Genomic DNA, 25,014 nt, shown 5'->3' on the forward strand with positions numbered 1-25,014 from the left:
GGGGCGCCCTAGCTCACCCTATTCCCCGGGATACTTCTGAATGTGAAGAAGCCGGGGCCTCCTCCCTTGCCTTATCTCCTGAATCAGCCCTCCATCTGGTCCCTTACCCAGGGAAGAGGGGAACTGCTGTGCACTGTGGTACACCATCCTGATGTACAAGGTAACACAAACAAGGGTAAATGAAAATACCAGGCATACAAACATACACTCACATATAACAGAGGAATGCAACAGGGAGGGAAAAACAATATATGAGAAGGGAAGGGAATTATCACACTTACAAACCCAAGCAACAGTCACAGATAACTCCTCCAGACTCCTTCTCGTATAAAAACCTCTCCTCCAAGCCACGCAGCAAAAGCTAGCTGTTAGAATCAGTTTTGTTTTTTGACCATCCACCATCTTGCTGTGATTTTCTGGCTGCTGGTCTTTTTTCCCCTGGTGCTGGGTTGTCTTAGGTCAGGTGATTGTATCACCCTTTATTACCCAGCACCTGCTTCCCATTCCTTGCTGGACAACAATGTTAATCCGCTAGAGTTCTGGCTAGGTGCTTTGACAGCTTTCTGTGTTTGATATTTTGCAGTTCTGGGATCTCTGGTTCTGCTATCCTTAGTTTCTGTTTTCAATTGGTTTCTGCAACCGTCTCTGTGTTTTCTATTAGGAGGTGACCTGTTTTTATTCCCAGTCCTTAGATCATTCAGGGATCTCCTTCCCCCTGTATATAGGTCTTCACTGGAGTTTAATCTAGGATCGTCGGTGGGTCTATTCACAAGGAATGGGTCGCCCACTCCAACATAGGGTATCAGCCTAGTCTCAGTGCAGGGTCAGTTTTCCCCCTTCCAGGCTGAGGCGACCATTAGATTCTTCTTGACTGGGTGGTGGGCACGGTGGCAACATTGGCTGTGTGAGTAAATAACAAGTCCATGTATTTGTTTGTCCATGATGTCAGTACGTGATTGTATGATACAATCATTCCTTCCACTCCCCAACAGCAATGTACAGTATATATGTTACTGGACGAACCCAACCTCCTGCAAAACCTAATGCCCAATTACAACATCAGGCAGCTGCTTAGGATCATCCAGTAACTTATAAATTTTGGTTGGGGTTTCGAAGTGGGGTGGAGAATTATTGATGCAAGTGAGTATATATGATTGGGAAGCATCTTTATTATTATGGCAGTGTAATTTTTGAAAGGAGGAAATCGGTCTGCGCTCACACAGCAGTGCATGGACTGGGTGCCGATCTCCTGACCGACATCCTAATACATGCTGTGAGGCTGCTGAGTTCAGGTCAGGAGTCCCGCGGTCGGTCCATGCACGACGGTCCAAGTGCAGCCCGATACTCACCAACGGTTCCTCTAGTCAGATTCAGTAAAGCAAATAACCCTTCATTTTCTACGATGATATAGATAAAACATCAAGTTTATTACGTTCAATTAAAACCATGACACAACTACAACCAGATATACACAAAAATAACACACAACCGTGCGCTCTAGATTACCCTGTTATTAGCACCTATATATAAACCCTGCCTATCAGCGGAGGTTGGCACCCTACACATACAAACGAGATTGGCGCCCCCGCTCACCGTCGGCTGACCCTGTGACTCCTACTATATCCCCTGTTAAAAGGTGTCACAGATGCCTCGTCATATATTCCACCGGAAAAAAGATAGGCAGGATAACAAAAAGGCTAGTTATTATGTATATATATATATATATGTGGATACACATATATCTTAGCCTTTGGTGTGTGCCAGGGTGAGACACACGGACTCAAACAATAGTGTAGACAAAACAGTGCTCGTGCTAAAAACTAAAAACCTCAACTCACTACCTCTGACTCCTACTGCTGTGCACCTGCCTGGCTGTCCTACTTGTCAGCGGATATGGCGCCCCCACTAACCGGTGGCTGACCCTCAGATTCCCTGTAACTGAGCTGATGATAATTCTCAGATTAACAAATTGAAAGTAGCCACACATATGTATAGTCAAAATGGCAGTGACAGGAAAATAGCATTAGTCAGTTCTATCTATAGCTGAACATTGTATGGTATATCACAGATAATAGCAGAGGGTGAGAACAGATACTTATCAAAGTTGATGTATAATGCGCCTCAACGCGTTTCACCTCAGCGGATCATCAGGAGGCCTTGATATGTAGTCAGATTCCTCCAGTTAGACCAAGAGTCTACCTTGTCGTGGTGGCAGGCTTAACCCCTTTACCCCCAAGGGTGGTTTGCACGTTATTGACCGGGCCAATTTTTACAATTCTGACCACTGTCCCTTTATGAGGTTATAACTCTGGAACGCTTCAACAGATCCCAGTGATTCTGACATTGTTTTCTCGTGACATACTGTAGTTCATGATAGTGGTAAAAATTTCTTTGATATTACCTGCATTTATTTGTGAAAAAAATGGAAATTTGGCGAAAATTTTGAAAATTTCGCAATTTTCCAACTTTGAATTTTTATGCAATTAAATCACAGAGATATGTCACACAAAATACTTAGTAAGTAACATTTCCCACATCTACTTTACATCAGCACAATTTTGGAACCAAAATTTTTTTTTGTTATGGAGTTATAAGGGTTAAAAGTTGACCAGCAATTTCTCATTTTTACAACACCATTTTTTTAAGGGACACATCTCATTTGAAGTCATTTTGAGGGGTCTATATGATAGAAAATACCCAAGTGTGAAACCGTTCTAAAAACTGCACCCCTCAAGGTGCTCAAAACCATATTCAAGAAGTTTATTAACCCTTCTGGTGCTTTCACAGGAATTTATGGAATGTTTAAATAAAAAATGAACATTTAACTTTTTTTCACAAAAAATTTACTTCAGCTCCAATTTGTTTTATTTTACCAAGGGTAACAGGAGAAAATGGACCCCAAAAGTTGTTTTACAATTTGTTTTGAGTACACCGATACCCCATATGTGGGGGTAAACCACTGTTTGGGCACATGACAGAGCTCAGAAGCGAAGGAGCGCCATTTGACTTTTGAATGCAAAATTGACTGGAATCGAGATAGGACACCATGTTGCGTTTGGAGAGCCCCTGATGTGCCTAAACATTGAAACCCCCCACAAGTGACACCATTTTGGAAAGTAGACCCCCTAAGGAACTTATCTAGAGGTGTGGTGAGCACTTTGACCCACCAAGTGCTTCACAGAAGTTTATAATGCAGAACCGTAAAAATAAAAAATCATATTTTTTCACAAAAATTATCTTTTCGCCCCCATTTTTTTATTTTCCCAAGGGTAAGAGAAGAAATTGGATGCCAAAAGTTGTTGTACAAATTGTCCTGAGTACGCTGATACCCCATATGTGGGGGTAAACCACTGTTTGGGCGCATGGGAGAGCTCGGAAGGGAAGGAGCGCCATTTGGAATGCAGACTTAGATGGAATGGTCTTCAGGCGTCACATTGCGTTTGCAAAGCCCCTAATGTACCTAAACAGTAGAAACCCCCCACAAGTAACTGCATAATGGAAACTAGACCCCCCAAGGAACTTATCTAGATGTGTTGTGAGAACTTTGAACCCCCAAGTGTTTCACTACAGTTTGTAACGCAGAGCCGTGAAAATTTAAAAAAAAAACTTTCCCCCAAAAAGAATTTTTTAGCCCCCAGTTTTGTATTTTCCCGAGGGTAAGAGGAGAAATTTGACCCCAAAAGTTTTTGTCCAATTTGTCCTGACTATGCTGATACCCCATATGTGGGGGGAACCACCGTTTGGGTGCATGGGAGGGCTTGGAAGGGAAGGAGCGCCATTTGGAATGCAGACTTAGATGGAATGGTCTGCAGGCATCACATTGCGTTTGCAGAGCCCCTAATGTACCTAAACAGTAGAAACCCCCCACAAGTAACTGCATAATGGAAACTAGACCCCCCAAGGAACTTATATAGATGTGTTGTGAGAACTTTGAGCCCCCAAGTGTTTCACTACAGTTTATAAGGCAGAGCCGTGAAATTAAAAAAACTTTTTTTTCCCACAAAAATTATTTTTTAGCCCCCAGTTTTGTTTTTTCCCAAGGGTAACAGGAGAAATTGGACCCCAAAAGTTGTTGTCCTATTTGTGCTGAGTATGCTGATACCCCATATGTTGGGGTAAACCCCTGTTTGGGCACACGGGAGAGCTCGGAAGGGAATGAGCACTGTTTTACTTTTTCAACGCAGAATTGGCTGGAATTGAGATTGGACGCCATGTCGCGTTTGGAGAGCCCCTGATGTGCCTAAACAGTGGAAACCCCCCAATTATAACTGAAACCCTAATCAAAACACACCCCTAATCCTAATCCCAACAGTAACCCTAACCACACCTCTAACCCTGACACACCCCTAACCCTAATCCCAACCCTATTCCCAACCGTAAATGTAATCTAAACCCTAACCGTAACTTTAGCCCCAACCCTAACTCTAACTTTAGACCCAACCCTAACTGTAGCCTTAACCCTAGCCCCAACCCTAACCCTAGCCCTAACCCTAACCCTTGCCCTAACCCTAATGGGAAAATGGAAATAAATACATTTTTTTAATTTTCCCTAACTAAGGGGGTGATGAAGGGGGGTTTGATTTACTTTTATAGCGGGTTTTTTAGCAGATTTTTATGATTGGCAGCCGTCACACGCTGAAAGACGCTTTTTATTGCAAAAAATATTTTTTGCGTTAACTTACCACATTTTGAGAGCTATAATTTTTCCATATTTTGGTCCACAGAGTCTTGTTTTTTGCAGGACGAGTTGACGTTTTTATTGTTAACATTTTCGGGCACGTGACATTTTTTGATCGCTTTTTATTCCGATTTTTGTGAGGCAGTATGACCAAAAACCAGCTATTCATGAATTTCTTTTGGGGGAGGGGTTTATATCGTTCCGCGTTTGGTAAAATGGATAAAGCAGTTTTATTCTTCGGGTCAGTACGATTACAGCGATACCTCATTTATATCTTTTTTTATGTTTTGCCGCTTTTATACGATAAAACCTATTTTATAGAAAAAATAATTATTTTTGCATCGCTTTATTCTCAGGACTATAACTTTTTTATTTTTTTGCTGATGATGCTGTGTGGCGGCTCGTTTTTTGCAGGACATAATGATCTTTTCAGCGGTACCATGTTTATGTATATCTGTCTTTTTGATCGTGTGTTATTCCACTTTTTGTTCGGTGGTATGATAATAAAGCGTTGTTTTTTGCCTCGTTTTTTTTTTTTCTTACGGTGTTTACTGAAGGGGTTAACTAGTGGGCCAGTTTTATAGGTCGGGCCGTTACGGACGCGGCGATACTAAATATGTGTACTTTTATTGTTTTTTTTTATTTAGATAAATAAATGTATTTATGGGAATAATATTTTTTTTTTCCATTATTTAGGAATTTTTTTTTACTATTTTTTTTTACACATTTGGAAAAATTTTTTTTTAACTTTTTTACTTCATCCCGGGGGGGACATCACAGATCGCTGATCTGACAGTTTGCACAGCACTCTGTCAGATCAGCGATCTGACTTACAGTGCTGCAGGCTTACCAAGCGCCTGCCCCGAGAGCGCGGCCGATCGCGTATGACGTACTATCCCGTCGGTAGTCATACGGGCCCACCCCACCTCGACGGGATAGTATGTCTAATGTCAGAAAGGGGTTAAACATCTTTTGGTTAAAACAAAAGCTGATGGCTGTGTATGTGATATGGTGTTAATGTGTGATTGGTGAGGACGTGGTGCAGAAGTGGAGTTTTTCCAAGAGAAGGCAGTGGGACTGAGGAAGGTTCGATGGGTGGAGGTGGAGCTAGGGTGGAGGCCGAAATGGGGGTGGAGCCGGGGCAGAGTTTCAAGGGGGCCCCGAAATTTTGACAGTATGGGGACCTGAAATTCCTAGTGGCAGCCCTGGCTCAGACTCCCAGAGCTCCCAACATGGCCGATTAACCCCTGTTCTGCCAAAAGAAATTAACTCCATTTAAAAAGAAGGAAAAGTACTTCTTTCCAAAGCAGGAGTAGGAGCAATCAGATGCTGCGGTCTTCTGGTTACTCTCTGTTGCGGTAACCCAGAGACACATTGTACTCGCATGACATTTGTCGGGACCAATATCAGACCGATTTTCTAAATTCAGTTGAGCATGAGCCCTAAGAGGAACAATAAGTTTAGTTTAAAAATCTACTTGATAGTTTAGGAGAAAACATTTTTTTATGGTAATATGTGTCCTACTGTCTATTTATTGATAAGTAATGCTGGTACTTGTAGTACCTCTTTGATACACTTTATTTATTAATAAGATACATTGTAGTTTGTCAGTGCCCCAAATAAGTAGCTGGACCAGGCAATAGTAAAAGACATCACCAGCTGCACTGATTCTATTCATTCAGACTATTATCATAGTCATCAGCAATACCAGTTCCTCTGGCTGCCACATGGATCAAGATTACTGGGGTTGTCCTAGGCATATATCTTTTCCAAAGTGGTTATATTGTTAGGTGAGGGATCAGGGAGGAGGTGTATGGTGGCGGTTAATTGGGGGGAAGCTATACTATATAGTTGGATACAGTCTTTTTATTCTGGACAGGGGGCTGCATTTTTGAATTACATTTAAATGCTCTCTGGCAACAGGCATAGCTATATTTTCCTCTAGGGAAGCGGGTGTGATTTATTATTCTCTGACTCGGTGCATTAGAGTACATTGAGGTAGTTTGCTGGGAGAAAGTTCAAATTTCACATGATGTCACTTGTCTATAGTTCAGAGTGCAGTGTACAACAAATTGCATTCTATAAATGTGATAAACACCCGGATCTGCCATGAACGACAAGCGTGCAAACATATTACTTATTCACTACACAGCAAGTAGGCCCGCAGGCTTTCAAATGACTGACTTCAAGTCCTAGTTTGTCGCTGCTTGGACTCGCTACATGAAAAGACATGGGGCACTAATAAGACGTATGGTGTTAAAGTGCACATTGGGGTCTCATCTCTGTATTTTTCCTATTTCTCCTATTAGCATTAAAGGAACACTCCAGTGAATTTTTCATTTTTCTCCTTGGTAGCAATGATGATACAGTTGTGGCCAAAAGTATTGACACCCCTGCAATTCTATCAGATAATACTCAGTTTCTTCCTGAAAATGATTGCAAACACAAATTATTTGGTATTATTATCTTCATTTAATTTGTCGTAAATGAAAAAAAAACACAAAAAGAATTGTCCTAAAACCAAATTGGATATAATTCCACACCAAACATAAAAAAGGGGGTGGACAAAAGTCCTGTGTCCTTGTGTGTACCACATTGAGCATGGAGAAAAGAAAGAAGACCAAAGAACTGTCTGAGGACTTGAGAAACCATATTTTGAGGAAGCATGAGCAATCTCAAGGCTACAAGTCGATCTCCAAAGACCTGAATGTTCCTATGTCTACCGTGCACAGTGTCATGAAGAAGTTTAAAGCCTATGGCACTGTGGCTAACCTCCCTAAATGTGGACGGAAAAGAAAAATTGACAAGACATTTCAATGCAAGATTGTGCGGATGTTGGATAAAGAACCTCGACTAACATCCAAACAAGTTCAAGCTGCCCTGCAGTCTGAGGGTACAATAGTGTCAACCCGTACTATCTGTCAGCATCTGAATGAAAAGGGACTGTATGGTAGGAGACCCAGGAAGACCCCCACTTCTTACCCCGAGACATTAAAAAGCCAGGCTGTAGTTTGCCAAAACTTACCTGAAAAAACCTAAAATGTTTTGGAAGAATGTTCTCTGGTCAGATGAGACAAAAGTAGACCTTTTTGGGCAAAGGCATCAACATAGAGTTTACAGGAGAAAAAAAAAGAGGCATTCAAAGAAAAGAACACGGTCCCTACAGTCAAACATGGCGGAGGTTCCCTGATGTTTTGGGGTTGCTTTGCTGCTTCTGGCACTGGACTGCTTGACCGTATGCATGGCATTATGAAGTCTGAAGACTACAAACAAATTTTGCAGCATAATGTAGGGTCCAGTGTGAGAAAGCTTGGTCTCCCTCAGAGGTCATGGGTCTTCCAGCAGGACAATGACCCAAAACACACTTCAAAAAGCACTAGAAAATGGTTTGAGAGAAAGCACTGGAGACTTCTAAGGTGGCCAGCAATGAGTCCAGACCTGAATCCCATAGAACACCTGTGGAGAGATCTAAAAATGGCAGTTTGGAGAAGGCACCCTTCAAATATCAGGGACCTGGAGCAGTTTGCCAAAGAAGAATGGGCTAAAATTCCAGCAGAGCATTGTAAGAAACTCATTGATGGTTACCGGAAGCGGTTGGTCGCAGTTATTTTGGCTAAAGGTTGTGCAACCAAGTATTAGGCTGAGGGTGCCAATACTTTTGTCTGGCCCATTTTTGGAGTTTTGTGTGAAATGATCAATGTTTTGCTTTTTGCTTCATTCTCTTTTATGTTTTTTCATTTAAGACAAATTAAATGAAGATAATAATACCAAAGAATTTGTGATTGCAATCATTTTCAGGAAGAAACTGAGTATTATCTGACAGAATTGCAGGGGTGTCAATACTTTTGGACACAACTGTATGTGTATGTGTGATGAGTGCAGTTTCATACTCACCAGTAACCATCTTCTGGCATTTTCAGGCGCTCTTTGGTTCGCTCCGGCATCCAGTGATCGCATTTGTGACGTACTAAATCACACAGTGTGTGATGTGTGGGGCAGAGGTCACTTTTTTACATTTTCTGAGCAATTTCTGAGCAAGTTCTGAGATAGCCTTATTCATAGTCTCATAGGCTTGCATTGAGAACGTGACATCTGTTCCACACAGCAGACACTGTGTGATTCAGCAGATCACAAATGTGGTCACATGAGGTTGTAGTGGACCAGAGCGCTGCTGAAAACGGCAGAAGATGCAACAGGTGAATGCCATTGCTGCAAAAGAGATAAATAAAGAGAGGATTTTGGCCCTCAGGATTCTACTACGAAGCTCTCTCTGGATTCTCAGCTTGAATGATAGCTCTCCCCCCACGACAAGCAGAGCTGGGCAAGGAGAAGCTGTGGGGAGGTGATCAGCAAACTGCTCTTCTCTTTCCTGGCTTGTTTTACAAACAATGTTTTTCTAAGACACCGAGGCTTCAGAGTAAAGAACGGCTTTCTCTAAGGAAGAAACCTGCCTGTATTCCATCCTGGCCATGGTTAGGGCAGTACACATAAAACAGCTGACAGTTCCCTATAAAAAAGGATGCAATGTTCAGGGGATGGAACGTGAACATGATTGGAGACTACTGCTGAATGCTTCACAGAGAAGATCTGCAGGCCTTCTATAAGAGAAAAGGTATCAAGAGAAGCTTTGAAGAGAAAAGGAAAAGGCGCAAGAATTAATTTCCAATAAAGGCGCAGAATGAATGTTCAATAAATCTTTATATATCATTATGTACATTTTTGGCTACAATATAGATTTTTCTTCTTCATCTCGCTTGTATGTAATTTCACACCCGTTTTGTACAAAATCCATATGGGCTGGTTAAAAATACAAGTGTTTTTTGAAATCAGGGCATAAGAAAACATAAGAATTAGTCATTGGATTTGAAAATATTATCATAAATCCAAATTTTGCATACCGGTGTCATTTTTTGAGCATAAAGGTGACTGATAACACACAGAACTTTATTTAACCCCTTCAAGACCCAGCCTATTTTGACCTTAAAGACCTTGCCGTTTTTTGCAATTCTGACCAGTGTCCCTTTATGAGGTAATAACTCAGGAACGCTTCAACGGATCCTAGCGGTTCTGAGATTGTTTTTTCGTGACATATTGGGCTTCATGTTAGTGGTAAATTTAGGTCAATAAATTCTGCATTTATTTGTGATAAACACGGAAATTTAGCGAAAATTTTGAAAATTTCGCAATTTTCACATTTTGAATTTTTATTCTGTTAAACCAGAGAGATATGTGACACAAAATAGTTAATAAATAACATTTCCCACATGTTTACTTTACATCAGCACAATTTTGGAAACAAAATTTTTTTTGTTAGGAAGTTATAAGGGTTAAAATTCGACCAGCGATTTGTCATTTTTACAACGAAATTTACAAAACCATTTTTTTTAGGGACCACCTCACATTTGAAGTCAGTTTGAGGGGTCTATATGGCTGAAAATACCCAAAAGTGACACCATTCTAAAAACTGCACCCCTCAAGGTACTCAAAACCACATTCAAGAAGTTTATTAACCCTTCAGGTGCTTCACAGCAGCAGAAGCAACATGGAAGGAAAAAATGAACATTTAACTTTTTAGTCACAAAAATTATCTTTTAGCAACAATTTTTTTATTTTCCCAATGGTAAAAGGAGAAACTGAACCACGAAAGTTGTTGTCCAATTTGTCCTGAGTACGCTGATACCTCATATGTGGGGGTAAACCACTGTTTTGGCGCACGGCAGGGCTTGGAAGGGAAGGAGCGCCATTTGACTTTTTGAATCAAAAATTGGCTCCACTCTTTAGCGGACACCATGTCACGTTTGGAGAGCCCCCGTGTGCCTAAAAATTGGAGCTCCCCCACAAGTGATCCCATTTTGGAAACTAGATGCCCCAAGGAACTTATCTAGATGCATAGTGAGCACTTTGAACCCCCAGGTGCTTCACAAATTGATCCGTAAAAATGAAAAAGTACTTTTTTTTCACAAAAAAATTCTTTTAGCCTCAATTTTTTCATTTTCACATGGGCAACAGGATAAAATGGATCCTAAAATGTGTTGGGCAATTTCTCCTGAGTACACCAATACCTCACATGTGGAGGTAAACCACTGTTTGGGCACATGGTAAGGCTCGGAAGGGAAGGAGCGCCATTTGACTTTTTGAATGAAAAATTATTTCCATCGTTAGCGGACACCATGTCGCGTTTGGATAGCTCCTGTGTGCCTAAACATTGGCGCTCCCCCACAAGTGACCCCATTTTGGAAACTAGACCCCCCAAGGAACTAATTTAGATGCCTAGTGAGCACTTTAAACCCTCAGGTGCTTCACAAATTGATCTGTAAAAATGAAAAAGTAATTTTTTTTCACAAAAAAATTCTTTTCGCCTCAATTTTTTCATTTTCACATGGGCAGTAGGATAAAATGGATCATAAAATTTGTTGGGCAATTTCTCCCGAGTACGCCGATACCTCATATGTGGGGGTAAACCACTGTTTGGGCACTCGGCAGGGCTCGGAAGAGAAGGCGCGCCATTTGACTTTTTGAATGGAAAATTAGCTCCAATTGTTAGCGGACACCATGTCGCGTTTGGAGAGCCCCTGTGTGCCTAAACATTGGAGCTCCCGCACAAGTGACCCCATTTTGGAAACTAGACCCGCCAAGGAACTTATCTAGATGCATATTGAGCACTTTAAACCCCCAGGTGCTTCACAGAAGTTTATAACGCAGAGCCATGAAAATAAAAAATAATTTTTCTTTCCTCAAAAATGATTTTTTAGCCTGGAATTTCCTATTTTGCCAAGGATAATAGGAGAAATTGGACCCCAAATATTGTTGTCCAGTTTGTCCTGAGTACGCTGATACCCCATATGTGGGGGTAAACCACTGTTTGGGCGCACGGCAGGGCTCGGAAGGGATGGCACGCCATTTGGCTTTTTAAATGGAAAATTAGCTCCAATCATTAGCGGACACCATGTCACGTTTGGAGAGCCCCTGTGTGCCTAAACATTGGAGATCCCCCAGAAATGACACCATTTTAGAAACTAGACCCCCAAAGGAACTAATCTAGATGTGTGGTGAGGACTTTGGACCCCCAAGTGCTTCACAGAAGTTTATAACGCAGAGCCATGAAAATAAAAAAAAAAATTATTTTCTCAAAAATGATCTTTTAGCCTGCAATTTTTTATTTTCCCAAGGGTAACAGGAGAAATTTGACCCCAAAAGTTGTTGTCCAGTTTCTCCTGAGTACGCTGATACCCCATATGTGGGGGTAAATCACTGTTTGGGCACATGCCGGGGCTCGGAAGTGAAGTAGTGACGTTTTGAAATGCAGACTTTGATGGAATGCTCTGTGGGCGTCACGTTGCGTTTGCAGAGCCCCTGATGTGGTTTAACAGTAGAAACCCCCCACAAGTGACCCCATTTTGGAAACTAGACCCCCAAAGGAACTTATCTAGATGTGTGGTGAGCACTTTGAACCCCCAAGTGCTTCATAGAAGTTTATAATGCAGAGCCGTGAAAATAATAAATACGTTTTCTTTCCTCAAAAATAATTATTTAGCCCAGAATTTTTTAATTTTCCCAAGGGTAACAGGAGAAATTTGACCCCAATATTTGTTGTCCAGTTTCTCCTGAGTACGGTGATACCCCATATGTGGGGGTAAACTACTGTTTGGGCACATGCCGGGGCTTGGAATTGAAGTAGTGACGTTTTGAAATGCAGACTTTGATGGAATGCTCTGCGGGCGTCACGTTGCGTTTGCAGAGCCCCTGATATGCCTAAACAGTAGAAACCCCCCACAAGTGACCCCATTTTGGAAACTAGACCCTGAAAGGAACTTATCTAGATGTGTGGTGAGCACTTTGAACCCCCAAGTGCTTCATAGAAGTTTATAATGCAGAGCCGTGAAAATAATAAATACGTTTTCTTTCCTCAAAAATAATTATTTAGCCCAGAATTTTTTATTTTGCCAAGGGTTACAGGAGAAATTGGACCCCAAAAGTTGTTGTCCAGTTTCTCCTGAGTACGCTGATACCCCATATGTGGGGGTAAACCACTGTTTGGGCACACGTCGGGGCTCAGAAGGGAAGTAGTGACTTTTGAAATGCAGACTTTGATGGAATGGTCTGAGGGTGTCACGTTGCGTTTGCAGAGCCCCTGGTGTGCCTAAACAGTAGAAACCCCCCACAAGTGACCCCATTTTAGAAACTAGACCCCCCAAGGAACTTATCTAGATATGTGGTGAGCACTTTGAACCCCCAAGTGCTTCACAGACGTTTACAACGCAGAGCCGTGAAAATAAAAAATCATTTTTCTTTCCTCAAAAATTATGTTTTAGCAAGCATTTTTTTAGATTCACAAGGGTAACAGGAGAAATTGGACCCGAGTAATTGTTGCGCAGTTTGTCCTGAGTATGCTGGTACCCCATATGTGGGGGTAAACCACTGTTTGGACACACGTTGGGGCTCGGAAGTGAGGGAGCACCATTTGACTTTTTGAATACGAGATTGGCTGGAATCAATGGTGGCGCCATGTTGCGTTTGGAGACCCCTGATGTGCCTAAACAGTGGTAACCCCTCAATTCTAACTCCAACACTAACCCCAACACACCCCTAACCCTAATCCCAACTGTAGCCATAATCCTAATCACAACCCTAACCCCAACACACCCCTAACCACAACACTAACCCCAACACACCCCTAACCCTAACCACAACCCTAATTCCAACCCTAACCCTAAGGCTATGTGCCCACGTTGCGGATTCGTGTGAGATATTTCCGCACCATTTTTGAAAAATCTGCGGGTAAAAGGCACTGTGTTTTACCTGCGGATTTTCCGCGGATTTCCAGTGTTTTTTGTGCGGATTTCACCTGCGGATTCCTATTGAGGAACAGGTGTAAAACGCTGCGGAATCCGCACAAAGAATTGACATGCTGCGGAAAATACAACGCAGCGTTTCCGCGCGGTATTTTCCGCACCATGGGCACAGCGGATTTGGTTTTTCATATGTTTACATGGTACTGTAAACCTGATTGAACACTGCTGCGAATCCGCAGCCAAATCCGCACCGTGTGCACATAGCCTAATTCTAAAGGTATGTGCACACGCTGCGGAAAACGCTGCGGATCCGCAGCAGTTTCCCATGAGTGTACAGTTCAATGTAAACCTATGGGAAACAAAAATCGCTGTACACATGCTGCGGAAAAACTGCACGGAAACGCAGCGGTTTACATTCCGCAGCATGTCACTTCTTTGTGCGGATTCCGCAGCGGTTTTACAACTGCTCCAATAGAAAATCGCAATTGTAAAACCGCAGTGAAATGCGCAGAAAAAAACGCGGTAAATCCGCCATAAATCCGCAGCGGTTTAGCACTGCGGATTTATCAAATCCGCAGCGGAAAAATCCGCAGAGGACCAGAATACGTGTGCACATTCCCAGGGCCGGCTCCAGGTTTTTGAGGGCCCCGGGCGAAAGAGTCTCAGTGGGCCCCCCCCTTTAACACATACCCCGATTCATGATCGCATATAAACACAGCCATGTAGTATATAACACTGCCCACGTAGTATATAGCAGCCCATGTAGTATATAGCAGCCCACGTAGCATATAGCAGCCCACGTATTATATAGCAGCGCAGCCCACATAGTATATAGCAGCGCCACTCACTCAGGCACTGGTAGGACTAGGAGCTCCTCCTGAATCTGCCTCATAAGTTCAGCAGCACGGCAGCCAGCCAGGGGCGGAGATCAGAGCAGAGAAGTGCTCTCTCCCCCCACAAACAATGTCACGCTGGCTGCCTTCTCTTAACCCCTATGTGTGCCTGCCTGGCTGCACTGACTGAGTGATAAGATGCTTGTGTCAGAGCTGGCACATAGGGGTTAAGAGAACGCAGCCAGCAGTGACTTTGTAGGCGGAGAGAGCATGTTATCTCCTGCTCTGCTCTCCCAGCTGTATCTATCACAGCATGAGTGGGCCCCCCTCTCTCCCCAGGGCCCCGGCATTTGCCCGCTGTGCCGGGTGCTGACGCCGGCCCTGCACATTCCTAACCCTAACCCTAGCCCTAACCCTACCCCTAACCCTACCCCTAACCCTAACCCTACCCCTAACCCTACCCCTAACCCTACCCCTAACCCTACCCCTAACCCTATTCTAACATTAGTGAAAAAAAAAAATTTCTTTATTTTTTTATTGTCCCTACCTATGGGGGTGACACAAGGGGGGGGGGGTCATTTATTATTTTTTTTATTTTGATCACTGAGATAGATTATATCTCAGTGATCAAAATGCACTTTGGAACGAATCTGCCGGCCGGCAGATTCGGCGGGCGCACTGCGCATGCGCCCGCCATTTTGGAAGATGGCGGCGCCCGGGAGAAGACGGACGGGACCACGGCTGGATCGGTAAGTATGATAGGGTGGGGGGGGACCACGGGGGGGGGATCGGAGCACGGGGGGGGGGGAATCGGAGCGGGGCGGCGTGGAACGGAGCACGGGGGGGCTGGAATGGAGCACGGGGGGGTGGAACGGAGCACGGGGGGGGTGGATCGGAGTGCAGGGGGGGTGATTGGAGCACGGGGGGGTGATTGGAGCACGGGGGGAGCGGACACGAGCACGGGGGGGAGCGGAGCACAGGGCGGAGGGGAGCCGGAGCAGTGTACCGGCCAGATCGGGGGGGTGGGGGGGCGATCGGAGGGGTGGGGTGGGGGCACACTAGTATTTCCAGCCATGGCCGATGATATTTCAGCATCGGCCATGGCTGGATTGTAATATTTCACCCGTTATAATGGGTGAAATATTACAAATCGCTCTGATTGGCAGTTTCACTTTCAACAGCCAATCAGAGCGATCGTAGCCACGAGGGGGTGAAGCCACCCCCCCTGGGCTAAACTACCACTCCCCCTGTCCCTGCAGATCGGGTGAAATGGGAGTTAACCCTTTCACCCGATCTGCAGGGACGCGATCTTTCCATGACGCCGCATAGGCGTCATGGGTCGGATTGGCACCGACTTTCATGACGCCTACGTGGCGTCAAAGGTCGGGAAGGGGTTAATACCCCAGGTCACTGTGACATTCTGATGTCATACTGCTGAAGACAGCAGGGGAAGCAGTGCCAAATTCTCAATGAAAAATCAACAACACATGTGTTTAAAATAAAGGACAAACATATTTCACTAAAAAGGTATTTTTAAAACAGTATTTTAAGAGAACTTGTTAGACAAATCCAAAGTGATGCCAGTGTCTAACACTAATAAACAGTACTGCAGGGAAAAAATAATAGCACATTCCATATTATCCCTGTCCATATTAGCTACTGTTATTTGCCTTTAACAGAAAATAAATTGTATCTCAAGATAACCCTAAGCAGTTGCTTACAGCTGAACTGTACAGAGATGGTAGAGGGTCCCATGCACGGTAAGTATTATGACCACCTATTGGCTAATTCGATAAGTACGGTAAGTATGATGACCACCTGTTGGCTAAAAGCTTATTTGTTAAGAGTACAGTACCGATGCCAAAGTAGAAATACCATATAGAAGATGGAGAAAAAGCGAAGGTAAGTCCGAACTGCCACAGGTATCAAGAGCAGAAGGAGACCTTGAATCTGTATGGTCTCCTTCTGCACTTGATACTACAGATATCCAAGGAATTGATAATGCCAGACAGCAGCGTTCAAATTGTGATTAACAAATGGAAAATCAGGGGCTCTGTGAAAACAAAACTACGGTCAGGTAGACCATCAAAAACGTCGACCACAACTGCCAGGAAAATTGTTCGGGATGAAAAGAAAAGCCCACAAATAACATCAGCTGAAATACAGGACTCTATGAAAACAAGCAGTGTGGCTGTTTCAAGATGCACAATAAGGAGGCACTTGAAAAAAATGGGTTGCATGCTTGAGTCACCAGAAGAAAGCTATTACTGCACAAATGCCACAAAGTATCTCGCCTACAATAAGCAAAACAGCACAGAGACAAGCCTCAAAACTTCTGGAGCAAGGTAATTTGGAGTGATGAGACCAAAATATTTTGGCCACAACCATAAACGTTACATTTGGAGAGAGATCAACAAAGGAAAGGAACACCACTCCTACTGTAAAGCACGGAGGTGGATTGCTGATGGTTTGGGGATGTGTGAGCTACAGAAGCAAAGGAAACTTGGTCAAAGTTGAAGGAAAGATGAATGCAGCACATTATCAGCAAATACTGGAGGCAAATTTGCACTCATCAGCCTGGAAGCTGTGCATGGGACACACTTGGATGTTCCAACATGACAATGATCCAAAACACAAGGACCTGTCATTTGCTACAGCAAAACAAAGTGAAGGTTCTGGAGTGGCCATCTCAGTCTCCTGACCTCAATATCATTGACCCACACTGGGGAGATCTCAAGCGCACAGTTCATGTTAGACAGCCCAGGAATTTACAGGAACTGGAGGCTTTTTGCCAAGAACAGTAGGCAGCTTTACCATCTGAGAAAATAAAGAACCTCATCCGCAACTACAACAAAAGACTTCAAGCTGTCATTGATGTTAGAGGGGGCAATACACGGTATTAAGAAATGGGGTATGTGAACTTTTGATCAGGGTCATTTGGATGCTTTGGTTTGTCATTATGATTTAAAAAGAGAAAACACAGTAGTTTGACAATAAATGGCTTCACCCAACCACAAACCATGAGTGGAGAAAAAGTTTTGGTGTAATCATTCAAATTCTCTGAAAAAAGGCCAAAAAAGCAAAAATTCTGCCGGGGTATGTAAACTTTTGAGCACAACTGTATATGGATCTATGAAAAAAACAAAAACAAAAAAAGACTCTGGAAAAGCTCCTCTCATCCCAAAAGAAATCCTGCAAATTCTGTGCTCCCAAATCCAAATGCACCTCTCCCTTCTGAGCCTCAGTGTGCCTAAACGACATATAGCATCCACATGTTTGGCATTTCTGTAGAGTCTGTTTAATTTATGGGGTGCGTGTCTCCAACAGCATGAGCTGGGCACAATGTATGGGTATTAAAATATACTGGGCACTGCAACGTACAAGCACCACAATGTCAATTTTCAATCATCAACAACCATTGTTGCTTGTTTCTGGAAAACCATGGAGTCAAAATCATCACTACACTTGTTGACAAATTCCCAGAGGGGTGCAATTTCCAAAATAGGGTCACTTGAGGGGGATTCTGCTCTTCTAGCACTTAGGGGTTTAATATATGGTGTTTGCAAACTATTCTACGATAATTTGTTCTTCGAGAGTTAGTAGTGCTCCTTCCCTCCCAAGTCTCACCGTGTGCCCAAGCAGCACTGCACAGCCACATATGGGATAATGCCACATTCAGCAGAAAATATTTTTACCCATTTCCTAGTGTAAGAATGTAAAATCTAAGGCTAAAACAATATTTCTGTGGTAGAAATGTAATTATTTTTTCTTCACTGCCCAATGGTTTGAAATTCTCTTACACACCTGTCTTGTCAATATGATCACTGTATCCCTAGATGGATTAATTCAGAGATGTAGATTGTAAAATGGGGTCACTTATGGGGGGGATCTGCTGTTCTGGCATTGCTTGATGCCTAAAAGCTTTTTACAATTGAGCTTGTAGGAGCTGCAATGAAGTTGGCTGGATTGCTGGAGGTCAGCTTCAGTACCACTGTGCGCCTCGAATGCTGCACAGCATCGGAAAATGTGTAACATGTTGCGGGGTGGTAAGGCACTCATCTATGGTGCCCTGGCACGTTACATGAAAGTGGAAGTACTGGCTGGGTGTGAGGACTTTTGCTGTAAGGGCCTTTTGCCAGTGCAGGCCACATGTAACCAATGTGCCTGCTTTGTCAGGACCAGATGCTTCACAGTTCAAAGGGGTTGACCACCATACAAAAGTAAACACTTAACTGAGCGGGGATTTGGTAGGGGATATATACAAGGAATAGCAGGTACAAAGTCTTATGAATGTTTCCTTTACAACTCGAAGCATTTCCCACACTTTTTCCTTCTTTAGTAGTTTACACCAGGGTCCTCTATGTCCACTGTTTCTCCATGCTTCTCCACAACCTAGCTTTAATGCAGCAGTCCAAGTGTCACCTACTTGTTCTGTCATTCCTCTTTTCCCTTTAGCTTGCCAGTATGGCTGGTAAAGCTGACACTTTGGAACTTCTGCCAGGAACATTGCTCTCATCCCACATACTCAGTCCTGCTTTAGGCCAGTTACCTTCTAGTGTTATAAGCTCAGAGTCTCGTGGCTAGGCGTCCTGTCCTAGAACCCGTTTCTGGAAGTTCATGCTGTCTGTCAGTCACTTATGCTCTGGATCTCGCTATTCCTTTTCTTTGATCTCCTCTCACTTAGGGCAAACCAAGAATGCGGCATCGCTCACCTTGGACCACTTACTATGAACTCCAGGCCCTATCTGACTCTCTGCACAAAATTGTCACTTTTCCTGTAACTAAACCCTCCCCAATCTGTGGTAGTCCCAATCATTAACTCTAGCTATCCCTATGGTTAAACTACACATATTACTAACAAACATCACAATTCACATTATACATCTCAACATAGCTCATCACAGAACAATAAATAAAACTTGTTTCTTCAAGAAAGAATTAAGGGCAGCATGTTCATACCCTTACAAATGCACAGTTTGGGCCAGAGGCACGATGATGATTCTGTTCTCAACTGTCCAATCAAGCAGGAGCACATTACCCAACCAAACCCTCAGGAAACAGGAAGCCTGTTGAGTAAGGTGCTTCTGCAGAAGATCAGACAATCCCTATAAAATCTTAAACACTCTATTAACCCCTTCATGACCATGGGATTTTTCATTTTTTCGTGTTCGTTTTTCACTCCCCTCCTTCCCAGAGCCATATCTTTTTTATTTTTCCGTCAATTTGGCCATGTGAGGGCTTATTTTTTGCGGGACGAGTTGTACTTTTGAACGACATCATTGGTTTTAGCATGTCGTGTACTAGAAAACGGGAAAAAAATTCCAAGTGCGGTAAAATTGCAAAAAAAGTGCAGTCCCACACTTGTTTTTTGTTTGGCTTTTTTGCTAGGTTCACTAAATGCTAAAACTGACTTGATATTATGATTCTCCAGGTCAGTACGAGTTCGTAGACACCTAACATGACTAGGTTATTTTTTATCTAAGTGGTGAAAAAAAAATCCAAACTTTGCTAAAAAAAAAACAAAAAACAAAAAAAAAACTGCGCCATTTTCCGATACTCGTAGCGTCTCCATTTTTCGTGATCTGGGGTCGGGTGAGGGCTTATTTTTTGCGTGCCGAGATGACATTTTTAATGATAGCATTTCGGTGCAGATACGTTCTTTTGATCGCCCGTTATTGCATTTTAATGCAATGTCGCGGCGACCAAAAAAACGTAATTCTGGTGTTTCGAATTTTTTTCCCGCTACGCTGTTTAGCGATCAGGTTAATGCTTTTTTTTAGTTGATAGATCGGGCGATTCTGAGCGCGGCGATACCAAATATGTGTAGATTTGATATTTTTTTTATTGATTTATTTTGATTGGGGCGAAAGGGGGGTGATTTAAACTTTTATATTTTTTTTATTTTTTTAACATTTTTTTCAACTTTTTTTTTTTACTTTTGCCATGCTTCAATAGCCTCCATGGGAGGCTAGAAGCAGGCACAACGTGATCGCCTCTGCTACATAGCAGCGATCTGCTGATCGCTGCTATGTAGCAGAAATGGAGGTGTGCTGTGAGCGCCGACCACAGGGTGGCGCTCACAGCCACCGGCGATCAGTAACCATAGAGGTCTCAAGGACCTCTATGGTTATAATGGAGACGCATCGCCGACCCCCGATCATGTGACGGGGGTCGGCGATGACGTCATTTCCGGCCGCCCGGCCGGAAGCGGTAGTTAAATGCAGCTGTCTGCTTTTGACAGTGGCATTTAACTAGTTAATAGGTGCGGGCAGATCGCGATTCTGCCCGCGCCTATTACGGGCACATGTCAGCTGTTCAAAACAGCTGACATGTCCCGGCTTTGGTGCGGGCTCACCGCGGAGCTCTGCATCAAAGCAGGGGATCTGACCTTGGACGTACTATCCCGTCCAAGGTCAGATAGGGGATAATGAGAATGGAATTTTTTTCATATAAAAATTAAATTGCAAAGTTGCTCTTTTTTTATTAGCATATGAACAACTCTTTAAATCTGCAGACTTTTTTTCCATGACATATCTGAATAATAGAAATTGACTACACAAGGACACAATAAGGACAGTTGTCCAATCAAAGTTTTCTTAGCTTGGTGCAACTGTCTGATAAGGTCTGTGTATGTGTGTTCTAAAAATGATACAGCATTGCTGTAACCTGTTTATCAAGAGCTATATTATCAATGAGTGTCCAGAAACGTCAGCTATCCTACTTCTTATCTAAACTGGATTTAATACCTTGCTCCACCAACAAGTGTCTTTACAAGCTAATAGCTATGGCAAGTTATCTCTGCAGGAGCGCTAACCTTCAGAATAGGATGATTTAATCAATAAATAGGAGCAGTAAAATACTACGAAATAGCAGATAGTGTGTAATACAGAGAAAACCTTGCTCTCACAATAATTACATGGTACTGCCAACTTCTTCAAAACCGAGCCAACGTAGAAATGCAGACGAGTACAAATCTGGCTTATATAAGTATGATCCTAGCTGTAGCTACTGTACTATGATGCTTCAATAAAGTCCGTCAATTCCTCATTAAAGGAATAAAAACAAGATTTGTGCTGTTTTTCTCGCATGAGATTGTGTCGATCAATAGATTTCAACAAAATCTCAGCTGAGCTGTGTGTTAGAAGAAGCTGTAAAAGATAATGTTTCTATGTACTGACAGCAAAGAATGATCTAGTGGTAGATAAAAGTGCAAAGTATAGAAAATTAAACTTAGAAGGGTTGTCCGGTCTTCTGCTAAAAGTCGGCAGTCGCTCTGTGTGGCTGCAGCCTTCCAAGTCCTTATAGTCCACGTGCTGTACGCTACTAGGATTCTCCAGTGTCACCGGTGAAAGGGGGTGGTCATGTGATCAAAAGTATTCAATTTGCATACAAGCATTCATTTGCCAACTAGATGTGCTCGGCCTCACCGAATATAAGTGAACTGAGTGCAGCACATGTAATCAGAATGTGGCCAAAAGTCTGCAAATCCCACTGAAGAAGCTCAGCGGAGTGCTCATAGAGTCAGTGAGATACTTAACGGGCCTGCGAGGACGCTCTGGCTCTTGGCTTACAACACAAGTGTTCTCTTCTCCTCTGCGAAGCTGCTCACTCTCTTTACTTTTGGATGTTTTGAGTGGTGGCCGCACTCGTAGCTACATTGATCGCACTGATACTGTGAGCGCTGCTCGGCTGCTCCACTCTCAGTGCGCAAGTTCAGATCAATTTTAAACAGCGTTCACTCTTGCCAAGCAAGTGCTGAAAATCAATGGGGGGACCGGCCATAATATGCCAATCGGAGGGTGTAACGGTACACCGACCTATGGGCCATGCTAAGGGTCCATTGCAGTACCCTCATTTGCATATTAAATAATTTTTTTGAAAATAAAACGTTAAACTGTATACGCCACTCTATACGCCTGGCACCATTTTTACAGGTGTTAAATCCTATGTATAAATGTTTAACTAAAACAATTGTCAGGAAAGTAGGTAGTGCTGTGCTTCCAGTAGATAAATAAATCCAGGATTCCTGATGTTTAAAAGATATGCGGTTTATTCTCAACGCGTTTCGAAGTCAGGTCTGACTTCTTCTTCAGGAAACCACAGAACGTCATCAAGCGGATTATTTACGTATTACCATAGAATTTCCGAGTTTTCAATTGTTAGATACGTTTGCTTATTTTTCTTAATTTAATAAAATATTCTGCTTACTCTAAAGTCACAGTATATGATAACACGTTAGGTAGAACTAGAACAAACAACAATTCCCCTCCACGTTTACAAACACCTCTTAACCAGGAATGCTATACAATACCACACCAAACTATTTTCTGTTATGTATAGCCTATGTATATATAGAATATGACACATTATATGGCTTGTGACCGCTTACTGCTCACACTCAGTCTGTGCTATCTAAGGAAACCACCTAGGTGGAAGCTTCTCACTAGAAAGTCTCTACATTGTGTATAAATACACTTACCCTTAATGGAAGCGGAAAATGTGGAAAATATACAAAGTAAAAAAAACGTGAGCGATATCATTATTCCGATCTCCTGCTCCAATGGCAGCCTTAGTTCAGTCACTAGGAACCAGTGACCAGTTGTTACTGGGGAGAGACTCAGACTTGGTGAGAAAAGATTCAGCCTGAAGAACAATGTTTATCTGGATGTAGTAAGGGTCAGATTCCAAACTCCATGTGTTAGGTTTATTGACCAAAGGTCTTCTAGTTAATGATTATTCTGGATGGTACCTTCATTATTTAAACTGTGACTGACTGCTATTGTGTCACACAAAACATGTATGGTAAATACAGAGGTCATTGAGAAGAGTGGCAATGATGAGGATGATAAGTGTGGTATATAGGTACTTCTAAAGTGAACACCATAAAAAAAGGCAAAAAACAATGCTTTATCATCATACCGCCAAACAAAAAGAGGAATAACATACGAACAAAAAGACAGATATAAAAAACATAGTACCACTAAAAACGTCATATTGTCCTTCAAAAAACAAGCCCCTATACAGCTCCAACAGCGGAAAACTAAAAAAGTTATAGTTCTCAGAATAAAGCGATGCAAAAATAATTATTTTTTCTATCAAATAGTTTATTGTATAAAAGCGCCAAAACAAACAAACAAACAAAAAAGATATAAATGAGGTATAGCTGTAATCGTTCTGACCAGAAGAATAAAACTGCCTTATCAATTTTACCACACATGGAATTGCATAACCCCCCCTCTCTCCCAAAAAAGAAATTCCTGAATTGCTGATTTTTGTTCATTCCGCCTCCCAAAACTCGGAATAGAAAGAAAAAAATGGTACCAAAACTTGTCCCACAAAAAACAAGACCTCACATGAGTCTGTGGGCCAAAATACGGAAAAATTATAGCTCTCAAAATGTGTTGATGCAAAAAAATTTTTGGCAACAAAAAGCGTATTTTAATGTGTAACAGCAGCCAAACATAAAAACCCGCTATAAGGCCTCTTTCACACATCCTGAAACCTCTGGTACTGGAAAAAAACGGTACCAGAGATGTCAGTGTCTGTGTGTGTAATACCTGGGGCACATGTGGGGCATCCGTGTGCTGCATCAGTGCCACGCGGACGGGCACCAATAAAGAAGCGTTACAGAAAGTGCTGTTCCCCGGAGCCGGGTGCTGAACACGGCTCTCATGATTCTCCCCTGCTCTGCCGGTGACCAGTGTGAGCAGGCGAGAATGATAAGAGTTATATTTAATTGATAAAAGAGTCAGCAGGCGGTGGCTGATAGGACTATTACTCCTATCAGCTTACCCCTGCTGCCGCTAATAACAGTGACAGCAGGAGCAGCTGATGAATACTCCCATCAGCCGCTCCTGCTGTCCTGCGCTATAAATAAATACTGTAAATGAATGAAAAACCGGTGTAGATTCCCCTGTATTTTCTATAACCAGCCAGGCAAAACTCACAGCTGGAGGCTGCAAGACTCAGCTGTTGGCTATCAGCAAGAATAGAAGCGTCCCCATGCTGTTTTTTTAAATTATGTAAATAACTAATTTAAAAAAAACGGCATGGAGTCCCCCCATTTTTGTTAACCAGCCATGCTAAAGCTCAGAGCTAGGGGCTGGTATTCTCAGGCTGGTAAGAGGCCATGGATATTGCCCCCCACCAGCCTAAAAATTGCAGCCTGCAGCCGTCCCAGAAAAGGCATGTCTTTTAGATGTGCCAATTCTGGCGCTTTGCTAGGCTCTTCCCACTTGCCCTGATGTGGTGGCAAGTGGGGTTCATATTTGTGGGTTTAATGTCACGTTTGTACTGTCAGGTGACATCAAGCCTACAGCTTAGCAATGGAGTGGTGACTATAAGACACCTATTCATTACTAATCCTATAGTTACATTGTAAATAAAAACACGGCCAGAATAAATGGAGTGGTGACTATAAGACACCTATTCATTACTAATCCTATAGTTACATTGTAAATAAAAACACCGCCAGAATAAAGTATTTTATTAGACATAAAATAAAACACACTTTTCCATTTTTATTTAAACATAATAAACACAGTTATACTCACCTAACGCCTAATTCCACTGAAGCACTCGATCTCCTGGAGTAAAACAAAAACAAAAAACAACAATATCTCTCACCTCTCCGTCGCTCCATCCCACGCCATAATCCATTTCTGGGGGAGAAATAGTTTTCAACCTGGACGTTGCCTAGATGCGACCATGT

The 25,014-nt window shown here is 42.7% G+C and overlaps 1 protein-coding gene across 1 annotated transcript in view; it reads right to left on the reverse strand.

The window, feature by feature from the left end:
* MTTP (microsomal triglyceride transfer protein) overlaps positions 1-22,940 on the reverse strand; it is a 158,476-nt gene extending 135,536 nt beyond the window's left edge. Inside the window, exon 1 of the mRNA XM_069743615.1 lies at positions 22,783-22,940. Within this exon, the coding sequence (XP_069599716.1) occupies positions 22,783-22,843 (61 nt within the window). The 5' untranslated portion in view covers positions 22,844-22,940. The remainder of the gene's footprint in view (positions 1-22,782) is intronic.
* Between the last annotated feature and the right edge of the window lie 2,074 nt (positions 22,941-25,014).

This window comes from Ranitomeya imitator, chromosome 1 (assembly GCF_032444005.1).
Source record: "Ranitomeya imitator isolate aRanImi1 chromosome 1, aRanImi1.pri, whole genome shotgun sequence".
NCBI lineage: Eukaryota > Metazoa > Chordata > Amphibia > Anura > Dendrobatidae > Ranitomeya > Ranitomeya imitator.